The 20039-nt window shown below is 39.2% G+C and overlaps 1 protein-coding gene across 4 annotated transcripts in view; it reads right to left on the bottom strand.

Annotated features, from left to right (window-relative positions):
- Window positions 1-20039, bottom strand: part of MAP7 (microtubule associated protein 7) — a 239671-nt gene that overhangs the window by 32210 nt on the left and 187422 nt on the right. For all 4 annotated transcript variants that reach the window (XM_069077289.1, XM_069077288.1, XM_069077286.1 and 1 more), the window contains 4 exons: window positions 15171-15284; window positions 9476-9603; window positions 1910-2025; window positions 1114-1397 (listed from right to left, as the gene is read on the bottom strand). In XM_069077289.1, the coding sequence (XP_068933390.1) occupies window positions 1114-1397; window positions 1910-2025; window positions 9476-9603; window positions 15171-15284 (642 nt within the window). The remainder of the gene's footprint in view (window positions 1-1113; window positions 1398-1909; window positions 2026-9475; window positions 9604-15170; window positions 15285-20039) is intronic.

Raw genomic sequence — 20039 nt, 5'->3', positions numbered from 1 at the left:
GATCAATATGAACACCAGGGTGATGTAGTCAGAGCAATCTTGTGCTGTATTAAGGACTTATCTTCTAGGAACATGGAGGTGATGGTTCCTCTGTACTCTGCCTTTGTTGGGTCTCAGCCATAGTACTCTTTGGGTCTCCCATGGTTTAAGAAGGATGCTGATAAGCTATAGAATGACCAGAGGGGAACAACCAGGATGGTGAAGGGCTTTGAGTCCACGACTTATGAGGATAGCTTGAAGGAACTAGGCATATATATGACCAGGAAAAAAGAAGACTCAAAGGAGAAAAGATACTTGTGTATTTTCCAAGGCTAACCTGTGAAGGGATTAGATTTTTTTCTGTTTAGCCCCAGAACATAGAACCAGGAACAATGGCTAGAAACTGCAGAGAAGTAAATTTAAGCCTGACATCTGAGGGAGAAAATGTCCTAACAATCAGAGCTGTCCAGAAGAAGAATGAGCTGCCTTTGGAGGTGAAGAGTTCCCTTTACCCTCCTTGGAGGTAGAGCTGGACAACCCTCATTAAGACCATTAGATGTGGGTTCTGAAGCAGAGACTGTATGACTACTTGTTGGGTATTGGGAATTCCTTCTGTAGATGGGTTGGACCAGATGGTCCACCTAGCTCTCATCTTCTGTGATCCTGAAATTTCCTCATCCGCTTTGCTGTTTCTTATGTGCTACTCCCCAAACATGACTCAGTGAGTCGACCCTTTTCTCTGCTTCTATCCTCATGTCACTAAACAATGCTGGGAGAAGTTGTCAAACTGCTTTATAAAACATCAAGCACTCTATGTGATCCTGGGCAAGTCACTTAACTTCTCATTGCCCTAGAAACTCTCTAAAACAATTAAGTTACAGAGAAGGTATCGATGGGCATTGGGAGAAGGAAGTCCACAAAGAGATGGAAATCATAGAACCAGTCCAAAAGAAAAAAAAGGAGGAATAAACAAGTCCTTTCTTTTAAATTCCCCATTTGAAAAATAAATCTGAGAAGGACTGGGGGGTGGGTTGTGAAATGGTGTCCCTAACACCACCATGTCTGACAACAAAACAAAAAAACGATCATTTACTAAATGTGTACTATGTATAAAGCACTGTGGTGGGGACTTACCTGGAGCAGCCTCTGGCTTGGCAGGTGAGCCTTCCTCATTTGTAGGTTCTTCAGCATTCACTGAAGGAATTTGGCCTTCTGGTGCTGATGCTTCAGCTACTTTCTCAGGTTCCTTCTCTGGGTCTTTTTTCTCTGTCTCGAGCCTGACTTCTTTCTTGACAGGCCGGATGTTGCCAGGGGATGGGGGCCATGCCTGAGCAGAAGCAGCTTTGGATGGGCCAAGTGACAAGGAGGATGTTGGTCTGGGTGTGCCAGGCAAATGAGACAAGGACTTGGATGGGTGCCTAGGAAACAAACAAGGAAATGTGGCATAAAAGGAGACATGCCAGAATTAACTTTTGTGCCAGGAACTCCAAAAGAAAATATGCAAATTTCCCTCAAATGACCTTACATTTATTTTATATATTTCTTATACCTAATTATATGTATACATTTTCTCTCTTCTAATAGAATGTATTCCTTGAGGTAAGAGGCAGTTATTTTTGTTTACCTCTCCACTACTCAACACAACAGCTGGGCAAATAAGTATTTCCTAATGAATTCCCAAGAAAGAGTTAAGGATATTCAGTTATTTATTTAAGTATTTCTCACAGGTGGCTGAAAAGGGAAATTTGTTTACCTTAGAAAAGAGGTGATTTCCCACCCCCACTCCTATTTCCTGCCAAGGAAACAAGTTAATGCAAGAAAATGAGACCAACGTAGCTTGTAGAGAAGAGCTCAGCTGTGGAGGAACATGGGCAGCTTCCTACACCTGAGATGATTCTCAGGTAAGATGAGCCACTGGCACTTCACTTACCAAACTGAGGAGGGAGCTGGTGATCTAGTTTTGGGGTTTGATGGAGACAGGGCTCTGCGGATGCCAGATGTGAGGTGGAAAGGCATGCTTTCTCTCTCCTTTTCTCTTTTATACCCCTAAGTTGAAAAAACACACAAGAATTAGGTTCTTCTAAAAACAGTGGCAACAAGAGTCACAGCATTTGGTTGGTGGCAGTGGTGGTGATGATGGGCTCAATCTGTACCTGTTCAAGGGTTTTGGGCAGGATATCACAGGTATTACAATTGAAGCCAAACAAAGGGACCTCCAGGGGTCCTGCTGTCTTGGAACCAAGTATTTGACTTTAATCAGCAAGATGAGGTACTAGTAAAGATTATACTGACTCCAAGGTGAATGTTTGCCCCTTTAAAAAAAAGTTTGTGCTTCAGATTTGGGAAAAGGCTCTAAAAGTCAGTCTTAGAATATAACTTTTAGCTCCCTGGATGCTACATGTGCTTTAGAAATGTTTAACTTTTCTTATTCAGAATTCAGTTTCATCTTTTGTTCCCCTAAAACCCAAGGTGGATTCTTGTTTTTAAACAGTTACCCTTGCTCAGATCTAGCCTTTGGTCTTCCCATGTGTCAAAGAGGCATTAATCTGTGCTCTTGTTGCTGCCAACATAGACAGGGAAAGACTTGCTCTTACTTGTACACTCCAAAAAATAACTTATTTTGTATTTATTTTTTTAAATACTGATGTTGTAAGAAGGCATTTCTTCATGAACGAAATTGTACTCAGTAAATCTTGGTGTCCTCTAATCCATAATGGAAAGTTAGGTCCACTTGATGAACTTAAAACTATTCTAAATTTTTTACCAGAGTTGAAGTCTGGAATCTGAGAGGTTCTCAACACTAGTATTTCTATAGTATGGCACAAGGTGGGCAGAAGATTAATTTCTCCTCCATGTAGAGGAGAATCCATATGGGATTGGGAAGAGGCAAAATTCAGAGGAATATTGTGATATGCAGGAATGACGCTAGACCACTGGAATTAGATAGAACAAAGTCACCCTATACTCCAAATATTTCTAATGAATCTGGCCCTTTAACATCTGGGCTAGGGCAAAGGCAACTGAATAGAAGTATTCTAAGACAGTTGTCAGAACACCTGAGCCAACCTATCCTGTGCTTGAAATCTGCCTGAAGCCTCAGTGGTCTACATCTGATTCCTCCATTGTCTCACAATCCAATGTCTCCTCAACCCCTTACCATCAAGCTGCTTTCCCTAATACTCTTAAAGGTTACTAACAAAATATGAAAGCCCAATTAGTTAATCATGTTAACTTTCTTCTTATGAAAATAAAATGGAAAAAAAGGGCATTTTCCAATGTGGTAAACACAAGGAATTATCTGCTAATATATATAGCTCTCTAGTGGTTCCAAGGAATCACTGTTTGTTTCAAGGTCTCCTTCACAACCTTCCCTCTGGAGCCTCTGGATAGTATGCCATTTTCTACCCTTTCATTATTCCTGTGGTCAGAGCTATCTCTGAGAGAGCTGGTCCTGCAACAAATCAGACTGGTGTGCAATCAGCAATGATCTCTCTCCCTGTCCTGCACAGCATCTTTACATAGTTGAGATCAGATTAAAATAAACCTAAAAGGGAAAAGAAAAAAATTTTTAAAGGGGGGAGGGGGAGGAAGGAAGGGCAGTGGGAGGTTGTATAGTTCAATGGAAAGAGCACTGGATTTGGAACCAAGACCTTGGTTCAAATCCCAACTCAGTTACTACCTTGTGTGACTTTGGACAAGCCCATTCTCCTGAATAAGGGGGTCCAAATGACCCCAAAAGTCCCCTTCTTCCCTGAGTCTCTAAGTTTGAATGATGCCTGAAGGGGGAGGAGGCAAGCAAGTTTTAACATTCATATGTTCTAGATTTTAACAAGGCTTGGCAGAAGGAATCTCTTTATTACTTGTTTTCTGTTTAGTCTCTCTTTAGGCAGAAGGAGGGGATAGGGAGTCATTGGAATTTACTGAGTCATGGCCAAACATGTGCTTTACTAATCTCACTTTGGTAGCTATGAAGAGGACTGGGCAAAAAGGGGAAGAGATTGGAAGCAGGGAGGCCAATCGGGAGGCTATGGCAATAATCTAGGCAAGAATGGAGGAGGACCTAACCTTGGGTAGTTACATTTCTGTGAGTGGAAAGAAAGGGACAGATGCCAGAGATGTTGTGGAGGAAGAATAAAAAAGACTGGGTAACTGATTGGAAGTGGTTGAGAATGACCGAGGTTGTGAAACTTGTTGACTTGAACAAAATTGGGATTCATTTTCAGGATTCCTTTTTGTACTTTTCTACTAAGATGGAAAGGGGCTCCATGTCACAGTCTGCTCCTCCATCTTTCCCCCTGCCTTGACAACTTGGTCTAAGTCCTTGGCATTATATAAATTGCCTGGCCTGGTTTTGGAAGTTCAATCTAGTTGCACTATTGTCATGGCCTGCTGGTTGGTTTCTTGACTCAAGTCTTTACCTACTCTGGTCCATCCTCTAGTTGTTTGCATGCCATTTCCTCCATGTGACTGTGAGCTCCTATCTTTTACTTTTTTGCACAGTGCCTGGCACATAATAGGAAATTAATGTTTACTGTCTGACTGACTAGCTGCCAACCTATACTGCCCTGGAGTTAGCCTTAGGTGGAACAGATAGCCACACTTTCTTGCCCTAGGATATTTTTTGGGGGGCGGGGAAGGGAGGAGGAAAAAAATATTATAGGACTATAGTGTTAGCTCTGGAAAGGATCTATTCCATCTCCCCTCACTTTACAGATGAGGAAACTGAGGTACAGAGATGTTAAGTGACTTGTCCAAGGTCACACAGATAGTAGGAGACAGAGGTCAGATTTGAATCCTCTAGTAATCTGTCCATTTCATCAAACTATATGCCACATTAGTCCATTAAATAGAAAGATTTCCTGAACTGGAGACCAAACCTTTCATCTCACAATAAGGCTTCAAAAGCAACTTCTCCCAGAAGAGAAGGACAGGACCTAATCTTAACTAAATTCTATATCTTTCCCAGTACTTGACAGCATAATGGAAAGAACCCTAGATTTGGAATGAGAAGATCTGGTTTTGAATCTTGATTTTGCCATTTACTACATATATGGTCTTAGATAAGTCACTTAAATTAATCTCTGGGTTTTAGTTTCAAAACTAAATGAACAGGGTTGGGCCAGATGATGTCCAAGGGCCATTCCTTCCAGCTCTGAATCTCTCATCCTATGCTTCAGTTCTCAAAACACTTGGAGCCAGGCACTTCCTAGTTCTATGATCACAGGCAAATGACTTCACCTCTCTGAAGTCCCAGAACTGAGAGATGGAAGAAGAAGGAGGCTGAAAGTCACTGGATCATGGACTATGTGGTAGGAGGGAGGGAAGGATAGAATTTGGAACACAAAACTTTTTCTAAATGTTAAAAATAGGTAATTTTTATTTCTGAGTTGAATTTGAATTCATTCTAAGGTGAAAAAAACTCATCAAATACCTTCCTGGAAGCAAGTCCTGATGGGAAGGTGAAAGGGAGAGAACTACCAGTTGAGCCCTGATTTTTAGTACTGGGAGACAAACAGGTCAACAAAGAAAAATGGCAAATCATTTCAGTTTTGCTGACAGTCAATCTCCTGTAAATGTTATGTTTAGATAATAGGAAAAAATATTCAAATGGATCTGTGATCTCATCAACCTAGATCTTTCCTCTATGGATGCAGATCACAATGTATCCATAGCAGAAATAAAGATTTTTTATTTTTCTTTTTTTTAAGGTAAATGCCTTAAAAAAAAAGATTCAAGTGCTTTTTAAAAATCTTTCCCTCTAAATCAGGGGTTGTTAACCTGGTGCCTATGAACTTGCTCTTTAAATATTCTAATAATTAGTTTCCTCTTTAATCCTATGTATTTTATTTTATTCAGTTAGCATTATTCTGAAAAGGAGTCCATAGGTTTTATGGGACTGCCAAAGGGGTCCTTGGAAAAAAAAAGTAAAAAAGTTTGAGAACTCCTGCCCCAAGGGCAGGATTTCCTCCATTCTGTCTTCATTCTATGTGTGGCACATGAAATCTTCCAGCTCAGATCTATGGCTCTAAGTCCAAAGCTAAGATCTCCCAAGTGTGCAAAGTCAATATGTGAAATTTTCCCATCAAAGAGAGTTTCTTTCACCTGTGGCAAGTGTCTCAATCAAGAATTAAAGGTGGATTCTAGAAGGCCCCAAGGGGCTTGGGAGAGAAATACTGTACCTCTTAGCATAAACATCAGGCTTGCCCCACCACACACATTATCCTCAAAGGTCTATGAAAAATCTTTTAAAGAGCCTTTTATCTTAAACCTGAGTCACTCTATAGAGTTAAGGTTTTAAAATAATGTGTTCTAGGCTTTCATTAAACAGGTCATGCTATGATCATGGCTGCATAATTAAGTGGAGTCTTTCAGTTGGCTGATGAGTCAGTTAAAGCCAGAGGGAAAACAGAAACAATGGCCATTTCTTCCAGTAAAATTTAAAATGCCCATGCACTTCAAAATAAAGGGAAAACATCCTAATCTCTAAGCTACCTTATTATATGCAAGGTATATGGTGGAAATGAACATGACTGTGGCAGGATCTCCTCTTAATGATCATTGCAAAGAAAAAAAAGTCAAAGTTTAGGAAACCAGTGGTCAGTGATTAGATCTGGAAGGACCCTTGAAGGCCATCTGGTTTAACCTCTTCATTTCATAGATGGACAAACAAATGTCACCCAGAGAACTGATGTGATTTTTCCAAGCCCATATAATTCATAAATACCTGAGGTAGGATTTGAACCCAGTGTCTTATTCACTGCAGTATTCCATACTACACTAACTTTCACCTAAATGCATCCCAAAAGCATCAAGAGTTTTTTTTTTTTGGCAGATGCATTCAAGATCAGCAATCCAGCTTTTACTGACAAGGGATAGAGCCAGGGTGGGAGGTTATCTATGTTTTATGCTCCTCTCTGGAGACGCTGCCTGTCACCATAGGCAGGCTGGACTACACAGTCACCCTAATGTTTGGCACAATACCAGCTCGTGTCCATATGAGACAGATGGCTTTCCTTAAAGCAATCCTCCAACTATCAAACAACCTCGGTGATTCCCAATCTAGGATAAACTACAAATTCCTCGGTCTGGTATTAAAAGGCCTTCATGACCTAACTCTAGGCTACTTTTCCAGATTTGTTCCACATCACTCCCCTTCACATGCTCTATAGTCCATCCATGTTTGTCCCATTTGCTGTTACTTGCACATAATATCCCTTGTCTCTCTCTGTGCCTTGGCATGAATGGACTGACCCCAGCACCTGGAATGTATTTCCTTTTCTCCCCCAGCTCCCACCAATTATTGTTATTTAGTTGTTTTTCTGTTGTGTCCTACTCTTCGTGACCTCATTTGGGGATTTCTTGGCAAAAGCACTAGAGCGGTTTTGCCATTTCCTTCTCTGGTTCATTTTTACAGATGAGGAAACTGAGGCAAACAGGGTTATGTGATTTACCAGGGTCATATTAGCTAGTGTCTGAGGTTGGATTTGAACACAAGTCTTCCTGACTCCAAGCCAGCACTCTATTCATCGCTCTGTCTAGCTGTCCCTGCTCCCATCTAAGTTCGGCTTAAACTCCAGCTCCCACGTGAAACCTTTTCTAATATTCTCTGCTACTTAGTGATCAGCACCCCCACCCCACAACACGCCACAACCTCCTTGCTTAGTAGAGAGCTCCCAATGAAGGATCTGCTCTCCCACTGTAGATCATCATCTTTTCTGCCACTTATAAATATAAAACTCCATGGAGTTAGTTTGCATAGGGCACTAAGAATACCTAAGGCTGTCTTACCTGGACCACTCTGGACATATCCAGCAGACAGATGCTGCTAGATATAAGTGTTTGAGAATTCAGCAATTGGTATCTATTCTGTACCTACTATATGCCAGGAACTGTACCAGATGCTAGAGATACTAAACAAAACAACCCTTGATCTCAAGGACCTTATCTTTTTTTTTTTTTTTTACAGTGGGGAAGGCAGGGCAATTAAAGTTAAGTGTCACACAATTAATACCTGTTAAGTGTATGAGGCCGGATTTGAACTCAGGTCCTCCAGATTCCAGGACCAGTGCTCTATTCACTGTACCACCTAGCTGCTCCCAGATCTTACCTTCTTTTAAGGGAAATTAGCAAACCATTCATACATGAATGTACACACACATATACATATAATCTGCATGTACTTCTATGTGTACATGTAATTTCCCTTAAAAAACACAAAGCAAACATAAGTTATTCAAGCACATATACATATGTAATCATGCACACACATGTAGGCATGTGTTGTGTTCAATTCTGTGTGTACACATGTTTTCCTTAAAAGAATACAAGGCAGGGGCAGCTAGGTGGTGCAGTGAATAGACCACCAGCCCTGCAGTGAGGAAGACCCGAGTTCAAATCTGACCTCATACACTTAACACAAAACTAGCCATGTGATCTTGGGCAAGTCACTTAACCCCAATTGCCCTACCTTCCCCCCTCCAAAAAGCCAAAAAAAAAAAAAAAGCAAGGCAAATAAACATTCATGCAGACATGTACACACAGTACATATGGAAAAACATATGTGAACACACGTCATTTGCACACACTTCTATGTGTACATATGATTTCACTTAAAATAGCATAAGGCAAAGTATTCACACACATTTATGTATACATGGAAATATTCAGTATACACACATGTAGATGTGTATTAGTTGTATTTATTTCTATGTGTACATGTAACTTTCCCCTAAAAGAACATAAGGTCTTTGAGATCAAAAGGCGTTTTGTTTGGTACCCCTGACATCTAGCATAGTTCCTGGAATACAGTAGTTACATAATAAATACTTATTAATTGATGGGTTCTTAAACATTCATATCCAGCAGCCATCTATCTGCTGGATATATTCTGAGTAGTCCAGGTAAGACAACCGTAGTAACTTCCTAAAGATAGATAGACAGGTAGATGGATGAGATGTATAGAGACAGAGACAGAACAGAAAAAAGGCGACGATTTGCAGTGGGAGAGAATATTCCTCATTGGGAGTTCCTTACTAAGCAACTGGAGGAACAGTAGATGTGTTGTGGGGTAGAATGGGGTGAGGGTTGCTGATCACTAAGTAGGAGGGAAGAACAGCAAAAGCTTCACATAGACACATAGGTTCCCAAAGTAGGCAAGGGAGTGCTGGAATGATCCAAGGGGGTGGGAGTGGTTTGAAATAATGCAAATTAAAAAAAAAAAGTTAAAGTAGATTTTCAGGGAGGGGCACTGGGTAATTTTTTCTTCAAGGGGACAGTAGGCCAAATAAGTTTGGGAACTTCTGATAGAAACTCGAATTTAAGATGCACTTTGACAAGAGCTAGGAATTCTAAGAGGTGGGCATGAGGAGGGCATATATCCCAGGCACTGGGGGGCAGGGTACAGCTTCTCTCCCCCCATGGTCACTCAGATCTCTCTGCAGCCTTAATAGTCATTTGGACTTGTACCCCTATTAACCCATTCCCAATGATTACTTACCATTGTGTTGTGCAGGGGCCTCCTTCGTCCAGTACCTTCAGGTGGTGTTACAAAGAGTTTGGGTCGATCAGCTGAATTTCTACAATGTGCAGCTTTGTAGGACATAATGCTGATGGGGCTGCAAGATGCTGAACGAGGACAAATGGGGATAACTAGGATGCAGTTGATTGTTTTATATAGGGCAGGAAGTGTTGGAGTTGCAGAAGAAGGAAAGCCAGAAGCAAGGTGCAGGAAAAGGAGCAAAGCCAAGAGAAGAAAAGGAAGGAGAGATATTATTATCTATAGGTCACCCAGAACCATCACTCAACTCTTCCCATGGCCCCATGAGCTGACAATGCCTCCAGAAGGAATGAATGGGCATTCAGATGAAATGGGTGAATATCTGGTGAGTGATTTAGCCATATTTAGACAACAGATAAAAAAATCCAGATGTAGCCAATAATGACAGGCAAGCAGGCAATGGTCTTATCTGATAAATGATGGTTCTGGTTAAGTTCTACCTGAAGGATACAAGAGTGGTTTGTTTCAGACAAACACAGGATTTAAGGACGGTTGAAAGGTTATGGAGACAGAAGTCAGTTTTCTCCTGACTAGCGTTATGATGAAACAAAAGGAAGAGAGAGAGAGAGGGGGGGGGGGGGAGGGGGGGGGAGAGAGAAGAGAGGGAGAGGGAGAGAGAGAGAGAGAGAGAAAGTGTGAGAGTGTTAGCAAGCCAGCCAGCAAAGCCATAGCACAACTATGCCAGGAGGAAAGATAAGCAGCCTAAGGAGTAAGAATAATTGTGTCTCTTCCTATTAACGGGTTTAAGGATAGCTTGTGATTTACATAAAAAGTCTATAAAGGTTTTAGTTATAAACCTACAGATCAGATGCATCATGCTGAATTCCCCACAGTTCTTGTTTTTTGTGCTTTATAAGAGACATAAATGTATATTAAGCACACATTATTTTTGGGTAATAATAATAAACATTTACATAGAGTTTAGTATATGCCCAGCACTATGCTAAGTGCTTTACAATTATTATTTCATTTGATCCTCACAACAATGCTGAGAGGTAGGTGTTATTATTATCCCCATTTTACAGATGAGGAAACTGAGGCATACAGAGGTTAAAATTCCAGGGCCATAGAGCTATAAGCCTATGAAGCTGGATTGGAACTCAGGGCTTCCCGATGTCAGATCCAGTGTTCTAGTTACTGTACTATAATCAGCACTACCAAAAAAAGAATAAAGAATGATCTTAAATATATGAACATATTTAAAATCTTTAGTCAATATTGCATGTATTTATTTTAGTTTTTTTAAAGCACATTCATTTCTAGTTAGGATGAAATATTTTTGTGCTATCTTTTAAAAAGTATACTCATTTACTACTTCCTGCCCTCCATAAAACGAGCATTACCAACAAAGCAAATGTTTTGTAGGCTTAAGGGTATTAAAATAATGCACTATATAGGTATCATTATATTACAGAGATAGCACATGTAGATCATAAAATTTATTTTCAGATATCTCAGCTGGCAAGGTTAGTCTTAGTAAAAATAGGAAACTTAGGCATGATAACTATTTAAATAAGTACTATGTATACATTTGCATCTATTTATGATGTGATCAAGTATAAGTTTCTATGAAGTTTGATTGGGGGGTTGTTCATAAATTCATAAATTCAAGAGATTATATTCAAGCTCAGGGGTCTATGACAGGGAAATTATAAACAGGGACATCTGCAATCACAGAGATTTCTGAATTTTCAGACAGCTCACTCTCACATCCAGTGGCATTTAGGTTTGATTTACAAAGGGAAATTAGTTCATAATTGTATAATTTCCCTAGTTAAGTTATTGGGAATGCCATCAGATTCTCTTTCAGCTAGATGCAGATTGGGTGAGAGGGTCAACACAAGGAACTACATTTTTCTTTTTTTTGCTTTTTGGAGGGCAATTGGGGTTAAGTAACTTGCCCAAGGTTACACAGCTAGTTTTTTTTTTTTGTGTGTGTGTGTGGGTGTTAAGTGTCTGAGGCCAGAACCAAACTCTGGTCCTCCTGACTCCAGGGCCGGCGCTTTACTCACTGCGCCACCTAGACGCCCCCTATATTTTTTTTTCAATTAGTTAAAAAGTGAGTTCAATTTCCTCAGCAAAAAATCCTAACCCCTAGGTACCAGAGGTTCTTAAGGTTATGAACACTGTGACTCAATACTGTCATTCTCACAAACCAAGTCTTTCCAGAGGATTATTGACCAAGAGGAGGCATACAGAGCCCTAAACACAGCCAGGGACTGGTAACCTCCATTTTGAAGGTAAAACCTATGACCTTGGAGCCAGTATATTTCTGTTTTTATTTTTTCCCTCAGGATTATTGATCAATTGATGGTAATGGCCTCTGGCTGTGCCTAGGGCTATGTATGCCTCCTCCTGGTCATTAACTCCCTGTAGAAAAAAATAAAATAAAAACAGAAACATATTTGCTCCAAGGTCATAGGTTTCACCTTCAAAATGGAATGAAGCATCCAAATACATCTCTTTTCCTTCTCCTATAAAGAGCAATGCAATTTCAGCAGGTCTCTGAAGAGCATTTCCTGAGAATATTCTGGATCTATGCCAATCTCATCATTCCTGTTGGTTTACAGTTTATTATGTAGCAGGAGATAATATTAAATGAGAACATGAGGATATACTCAAATCTCCCCTAATGTAGCATTTTCAAAATCCCAAATCTTAGTTGTTCAAGCTATCATCTTCCAGACAAGATGGACAGTTTCTTTCTTTTTTTTTTTTTTTTGGAGGGGGGAAGGCAGGGCAATTGGGGTTAAGTGACTTGCCCAAGGTCACATGGCTAGTTTTGTGTTAAGTGTCTGAGGTCACATTTGAACTCAGGTCCTCCTGACTCCAGGGCCAGTGCTCTATTCACTGCGCCACCTAGCCACCACAAAGATGGACAGTTTCAAATTCGTCTTAGGAAAGAAATGACTTTTATGGTATTCATTTCTATTCTGACAAGCATTTCTTGAAAAGGCTAGACATTCTTTAAATGACTCATTTTGTAATTTCAATCTCCTGCAGAAATAATCTTACAAAAACTTGTGCTTATTCTCTGTCCATGCTCCTCTATCACAAGGTACTAGAGTAATACAGAGACTCTTTTATAAGAATGTCTTTGAAAAATCCTCCCATGGTATTACTATTTTCTTTTGCCCTCATGTTTCAAGTTAACTCAAGGAGAAACAGTGGAACAATCTAGTAATTTAATTCAAGTGGTCAGGATTGCAACATGTAAAAGATGAAATATCTTTTTTCAGTGTACTGTATTGCTTTCTTATGGGAAGTGACTTAGTTTCCAACCACGCTTTCATTGTAAATACCACATTTAAAACATGTCTGACAATTTTCCCCAATCCTCTCAAGACATCTGAATTTCATAAATTATGTTCTTCCTGAATTTTGGAAAATTGCATTTTCTTAAAAGCAGGATTGTGTGTCTTAAATAATGATCACTCACATTTCAAATGTTTGGAATGAATGATTATGGAAAAACCAACTGAAGGCAAAGGCATATAAAGCAAGTGCCATGAAGGACTTCATTCTATAACTGGTATATTACCCATGTCAATAAGAAGTAAGGTATCCCTTTTGCTTCAAAGATCTGAAACCTCTCTATGCCCTTACTTTATACAAGAGGCATAGAAAATTACTTTTGTAGTTTTCAAAATAACCTATTTTTTGCCTACTTTTCTTAATCCCTGCAGTGACTAGGAAAAAGAAATATCCTAAGGAATAGACGACTAAAGAGAAAAAAAAGGAAAAATCAAAGAAATTAGGATATTGATATAAAAGATAATTGAAAGAGATTTTTCATACATAACCTCCAATGGAAATAAGAAATGGACGGAAAATATACTCAAATGCAGTAAACAATTATCAGCAACAGTGCAATACAAGGGCTATCCTATTACACCAAGTAATTAACATAAAAGAAAGTACACTGGTTTATACTACAGAGAGAATTATGGGAGTAAATCCATTTGGAAAAAAGACAATGGGAGAAAGGAATTGCAAAGCAGAAAAGGAGAACCTGTTAGAATAGCTTATGAAAACTAGTCTAGACACAATGATGAAAAGAAGGTGGGGACTACTTTGGAAAGGAAAAGAATGAAGCAAGAAGAAAACATTTTGAACAATGAAGTATGAAGTGGAGCTCTGACAAAAATGTCAATGGTAGATATAGGGGAAAAAAAGTAATTCCCAATCTATGAAGTTGATTGGAGATCAAACGAAATACAATGTGGGCATAATGAATCATGAAGCCATACAACCATTGTGTTGTTCTTCATTTAGGTGTAAATGAAGAAGACTTTGTTTGATGACTATGAAGGGATTGAATCAATGGGCAGAAAAACAACTATGGCTTTTAAAATAAGAATTCCACACTTCTAGAAAATCACAGCCAGTAATGAGTCTCAAATGATGAGAGGCAATATGGTCTAGCTCTTTAACTGAACACCCATTATGCACAGATGGCTATTCCAGGGACCAGGGGGAGGTGATGAAATCTGAAATCCCGAAAATGTAGATTTCACTTCTTTCTCTGACATCCTGGAATAAATCCTGTAGTCTCCCTAAGCTGCCTCATCTCTGCTATGGGAATAATCATACTTGGTACTTTGTATGCCTCATTAGGGGTGTTGTGAGAATTATGCGGTTGGTACTAGTAAAGTTCTTTAAGTACCTTAGATAAAAGGTAACTGTAAAAGTACAAAGTAATATTATTTATACAGAGGTAAAGTACAGAAGAAGCTTGCAGAATCAAAGCATCTTTAGGAGGAACTTTATGGAGATTTTCTGCAGTTTTTTAATTGGAGAAGGCAAAGGTAAGTGGACTGGTCACTTATTCCTCATATATCCAAAGGCATTTGGGAACATGTGAATCAGTCCAGGATGAAAGATGTCTTGGAGAAATTAAGGCACATCTTTCCAACAGGTATAGCCTTACATTACTTTACAGTTAAATTAATTGACCTGTTTCTGTGTTGTGTTTTGAGGTTATTAAATAACAGTTTAAAATAATCCACACTGGGAATTTTTAAACATTTTTTTAAAGACTGTTACAAACCTGAAGCACCATACTTGGGTACTTCACAATACCTGAGATTGGAGGTATATTCTTCACACATTACCCATGGATGATAGACACAGGGAATTTTTGTTGCCTGACACCATATGAAGGAAACCATGTTCTTTTATACCTAATAGACTTGCCCATTGATTTTATTTCTATCTCCAGATTTTAGATCCAAATCCTTTATAAGGATTTGTACCAAAATAACAGATACTCATTTCTACTTCTGATCAGCACTCTATTAAAATGAAGGCAAAGGAAGGTGAAGAGGGGACAATTTTTCAGTTATATATTTTCCATGGATAGAAAGAGGGTATCTACAGATATCTGACAAACAGGAGGAGGCTCCCTTTGTCTCTATGGGCATCTGGTGTCCAGATAAAGATGCTAGGACTTTGACAAGAAAACAATACAGGTAGCATGAAACCAACACCAAACAGGTAAATTTCCAAAGCCATTTCACCTGGTGAGGTGCACCTCAGAGAAAGCTGAAATTTGATTAGACCAAATGGCTGTTTAGAATGCTTTGAAAGGATGGCTCAGCTCTCCCCAGAAGGCTCCACTTTGTTAAGTTTTTACCTGCATCTCCAGACAAGGCAGCGGTGCTTTTACTTCGGGCCAGGAACGAATGTGTGGGCGTCAGGAGTCTGTTTACAATGCTGCTCTCCCAGGGGCTGAGCTGCAGGCGACGAGCTAAATGTCACCACATAAGCAAGATGTTAGAGGGCATTCTTTCCACAGATGAGGGGACTCAGCACATTATCGCTATTGTCTCCACACTTCATGTCTTGAAATGACATTCGGGGATCCGGAAAAGTGAATTTTGCTGAACATCACCATTACAGGTTCCTGAGAGATCAAATGATCTACTTTGTATCCCTAGTGCTTAGCTGGTGCATTCCAGGTAAAAGGGTCCTAGTCAATCAAGGTTGCATTGAAATGCATCCATTCCATCACCTACCTTAAACAGTCATGGTTCCTGGCTGCCACTAAACCAAGGTAGCTAACCCAAACAGCACTTTGCTAATCCCTATTTGTTTTTGGTCTCCCCTTGCCCCTTTCCTCTAATAGCATGAATATTTAGACTGTAGGCTTAGCAGGTGCCATCACTTCCAGGCATCAGGTAGGGATATTGTACACCACCCCACCCAAGCAGATTAGTAGATTGAATCCACTATTGTATAATGAGCCACAACAAAGACTTTGCTAGAGTAATACAAGACTTTCCATCAGAATTTACAGAAGAAAAAAAGACAAATGAAAAGGGTTCCCATTGTACACCACTTGACATTCATACCTTCTGTTTCTATTAGCACTTTATGGTTCACAAAACACCTAACAAGTATATTATCTGAACAGATCCTCACAACAACCCTGTGAGGTAGGAGCAAATGAGGAACAAAGGCTCAGAGAAGGATAGTGGCTTTGCTCAAGGCTGCACAGCAGTGGGAAACTGGGACTAGAAGCCAGATTTCCTGGCACCTATTCCAGGGTTTTTCACTTAATTAATCAACCAGCATTTATTAAACCAGCCACTGTGCTGGGTGCCAGGGACACAAAGACAAAGCTAAAATAAACCCTGCCCTCCATGAATTTACATTCTAATAGAGGAGAAAACATTCACATATATGTATATGATGAAACATATATTCCTCAGTTTTTATCTAAACAAAAGGAGGAACAATCAAACACAATTTTAAAATGACAGACTGCATGTCAAGCACTTTAGGGTGCTTCTATTCCCAACTTTCTTTTTTGCTTTTTGAAGGGGGGAAGGCAGGGCAATCGGGGTTAAGTGACTTGCCCAAGGTTGCATGGCTAGTAAGTGTTAAGTGTCTGAGGCCATATTTGAACTCAGGTCCTCCTGACTCCAGGGCTGGTGCTCTATTCACTGCATCACCTAGCCACCCCCTATTGCCAACTTTCTTTTCAGCACAGTCATAATTATGGTTTTAAGTAATAAACAGGGCTTTCCAAGTCTCTGACTCTCAGGTCACATTCAAATTTTATGATGGAGGATAAGGCTTACTATTGGAATAAGATAAAATTAAACACAACAGCCATAAGCCAATTTGGAAAAAAAAAATAATTCTGCAGATGGCCACTGTCACTTCCTTGAGTACTTCAGTGAATATCATACAAAAAGAGGTAGCCTGAAATAACAATCAAGACTTGGCAGCGAACATTAAGAAATACATATTGATCTTCACAAAACCACTCAATTCTTAAAGCTCTATTGCCTAGATAAGTTTAGATGACCACCTTTTAAGGAAGGTAAGAGAATTATTTTCCCTGAAATTCATAAAAGAAACATGAGAGGATCCTATGAAGACCCAGTGGAAAACAGATTTCATATTTGTATTTGGGAATGTAGTCTCCTAGACTCTAGCACTTCTTAAACTTTTTCCACTCATGACCCTTTTAGTGCTTCTTAGTGACCCACAGTTTAAGAAGCACTAAAGATCTTGAAAACTTTATTTTGAAAAGTACAGTAGACTGAATGCTCCTTGTGGACAGATATTTTGTTTTGGTTTTATATCTTAAGCACATTTAGGGTTAGGATTAGTAGGTGCTTAAACTCATGCTGAATAACTGAAAGTGACTCCTGCTCAGCATCAAAAGAAATAGGTGCAGGGGCGGCCAGGTAGCACAGCAAGTAAGAGCACAGGTTCCAGTGTTGGAATGACCTGGAGATCGAATCCCGGGCTCAGACACTTAGCACCCACCCAGAAACACCTGGCCGTGTAACCTTGAGCAAGTTACTTAACCCCAATTGCTTAGGGGTGGCCAGGTGGCTCAGCGAGTAAGAGCACCGGCTCCAGTGTCGGGATGACCTGGATCAAATCCGGGCTCAGATACTCAGCACCACACCCAGAAACAACTGGCCGTATAACCTTGAGCAAGTTACTTAACCCCAGTTGCTTTAAAAAAAAAAAAAAGTAGGTGCACCTCCTTCTTTAAATTATGCTTCCAGAGTCAGTTTTCTTAGGTTAATGTTTTACAGCCAGATTCCCAAGGGAAGAGTACTTGACTTCCATTTGGAAATTATCTGGGGCAAAATTATGAGGAAATCCATGATAATTCTGACATCAACAACAGGAACGCATTACCAATTTCCTAAAGCATAATTATGTGAGCACATATTTAAAGAATTCAACTCTTGATATTTTTTCATCACATTCCATGTGCACACTAGGGATAAGTGAAATACTGTTAGATTTGGGCTTTACTGGACTGAATTCCAATAATTAAACTATGTAATAATTGTCAGAGTAATTACTATATAAAACTCCATAAAAACATTAATAAAAGAATGCAATTGTAACATCTAGAAATCTCTGTGAACCCCATTGAATGAATGTGACTATAGTTTAGACCTTAATGATAGTGTAACTCTATATCTAATCTCTATGGAAACTACTACAGTCTAAAATTAGAATACATTATACTAGAATAGGAAAAAAATTAATGGGAAAAAGGTGAATTGTATTAATTGAAGGTTTTCAACACATAATTATATTTTAAATGTTGGGGGGGTAGTTAGCAAGGAAGTGAAGCAGAAAGAGAATGAGAAGGATAGAGGAAAAGTTGAAAATTCTATCTTTCCATTTTTTCTTTCTAGCTGCTGAGGGATAGAGCTCAACTCTTAACTGTAACTCAAAGATTTGTTTCCCCCCAGAAACTCACTCTCTCTCCCATTTCCTGATAAAGACTGAATGGCTAAGGAATATAGCACATGCTTGACTTTGCTTCTATACAAGGATTTTTTTTCCCATTCATTTACTGGTGCAGAATTAAAACTAAGTTGTACCCATCAAAATATACAATATAAAAATGTGATATAGCATCATGAATTTATCATTTTGTCTCCATCAGTCATCTAATTTGTAAAATTTTGAAATTAGAGCCTTGCTATGAATGTAAAATAACTGAATGCACACAATTAAAGTATGAGCCATAAAATTCTCCCCCCCCCATGGTCCAAAAAACCACAGAGCTGTGTTTTAGAGTCTAAGAACATGCATTTATTTTGGGCTTTTCCTTAAAGTATCAATTATTATGTGCTGGTGGTAGCTAATTAGGAGTTCACATATATTTTGCTAAGTATCCCAGAGAGCAGAATACTAATAAATTATAATGATACTCTCTAAGTATAAGAAGAGTGTTTTACCTAGCACATCACCTTCTTTCCTCCAGCAAAGTTTAACACACACATTTTCTCAATCTGTAACAAACATCGAAGGAAATTTGATATTGATGGCACACATCAACCCAAACTGTAGATGGAAAAACCAAGGCACAGAAAATTAGATGTTTCATTCCAAATTACACAGTGACAAAATCCATAGACAGGATCTAGGATTCCTGCACTACTCTCTTCCTTTCTATGCAAATAATTATTTTCAACTGTCATTTATAGAATTATTCTTTTGATGAAATAGCTCCTTTACAATAAGTATATATGATTCTCCAAGGAGCTCATGAGGATCCATATAGAATCTTCTTTCCCTACAACATTGCTTCAAAAAGCCCCTATGTAGGACCCCAAGACATCATTTAATAATATAGGATAATGCTGGTGTGAGAGATTGCTGGGTCTAAGAGTATATTGTGCCTCTTTCCTCCTCTTAAAATGACCTCTATAAGCTTACTTTGAAGTTTAAGAATTAAGAAGATGAAGTATTGTACACACTTTCTTTTTTTTCCTTTACCTAAAGTCTTTACTTAAAATGGAGAAATTTAAAAACTTAATGTAATTTGCCTTACATTTAAAAGACAATAAATCTATTATTCTAAAGCTACTTACAGTATGGATAGTATTTTCCAAGGAAAAGGCAATTTCCATTCCTATATCAAACATGTCTATTCGGGGCCTTGAAAGACAGTTGACAATATGCGTTTCAAACAAGGACACACAGATTTTATGTTTTACCAGAAGTTTCTGGAGGAAAGGGATCAGATAGATCTCTCTGAATAATTGTATAAAGTTCTAGGCATGGAAAAAGTATTAAAAATGCCATATACTCAGGAAGGAAATGTTGTTAATTTGAAGTCCATGCAGGTAAAAATGGTTTTGATCTTATATCAAAAAAGGGTGCCTTAGGGGCGGCCAGGTGGCTCAGCGAGTAAGAGCACCGGCTCCAGTGTTGGGACGACCTGGAGATCGAATCCCGGGCTCAGACACTCAGCACCACACCCAGAAATAACTGGCCGTGTAACCTTGAGCAAGTTACTTAACCCCGATTGCTTAAAAAAAAAAAAAAAGGGTGCCTTCCTTATAGCCCTGGACTTAAGAGACAGGAGGAGAAGAGTTCAAATCCTGCCTCAGACATTGATTAGGTGTGTGACCCTGGGTAAAGTCACTTAATCTCTCTCAGCTTTGGTTTCCTCATCAGTAAAATGGGGATAATAGCAACACTTACAGAATTGTTGTGAGGATCAAATGAA

This window comes from Petaurus breviceps, unplaced genomic scaffold (genome assembly GCF_028583685.1).
Source record: "Petaurus breviceps papuanus isolate PSGF00001 unplaced genomic scaffold, PetGlider_PUasm1.0 90977, whole genome shotgun sequence".
In the NCBI taxonomy this organism is placed as follows: Eukaryota; Metazoa; Chordata; class Mammalia; order Diprotodontia; family Petauridae; genus Petaurus; species Petaurus breviceps.
Note: the sequence above shows the minus strand (reverse complement) of the source record. Positions and strands in the feature narration are given on the sequence as shown.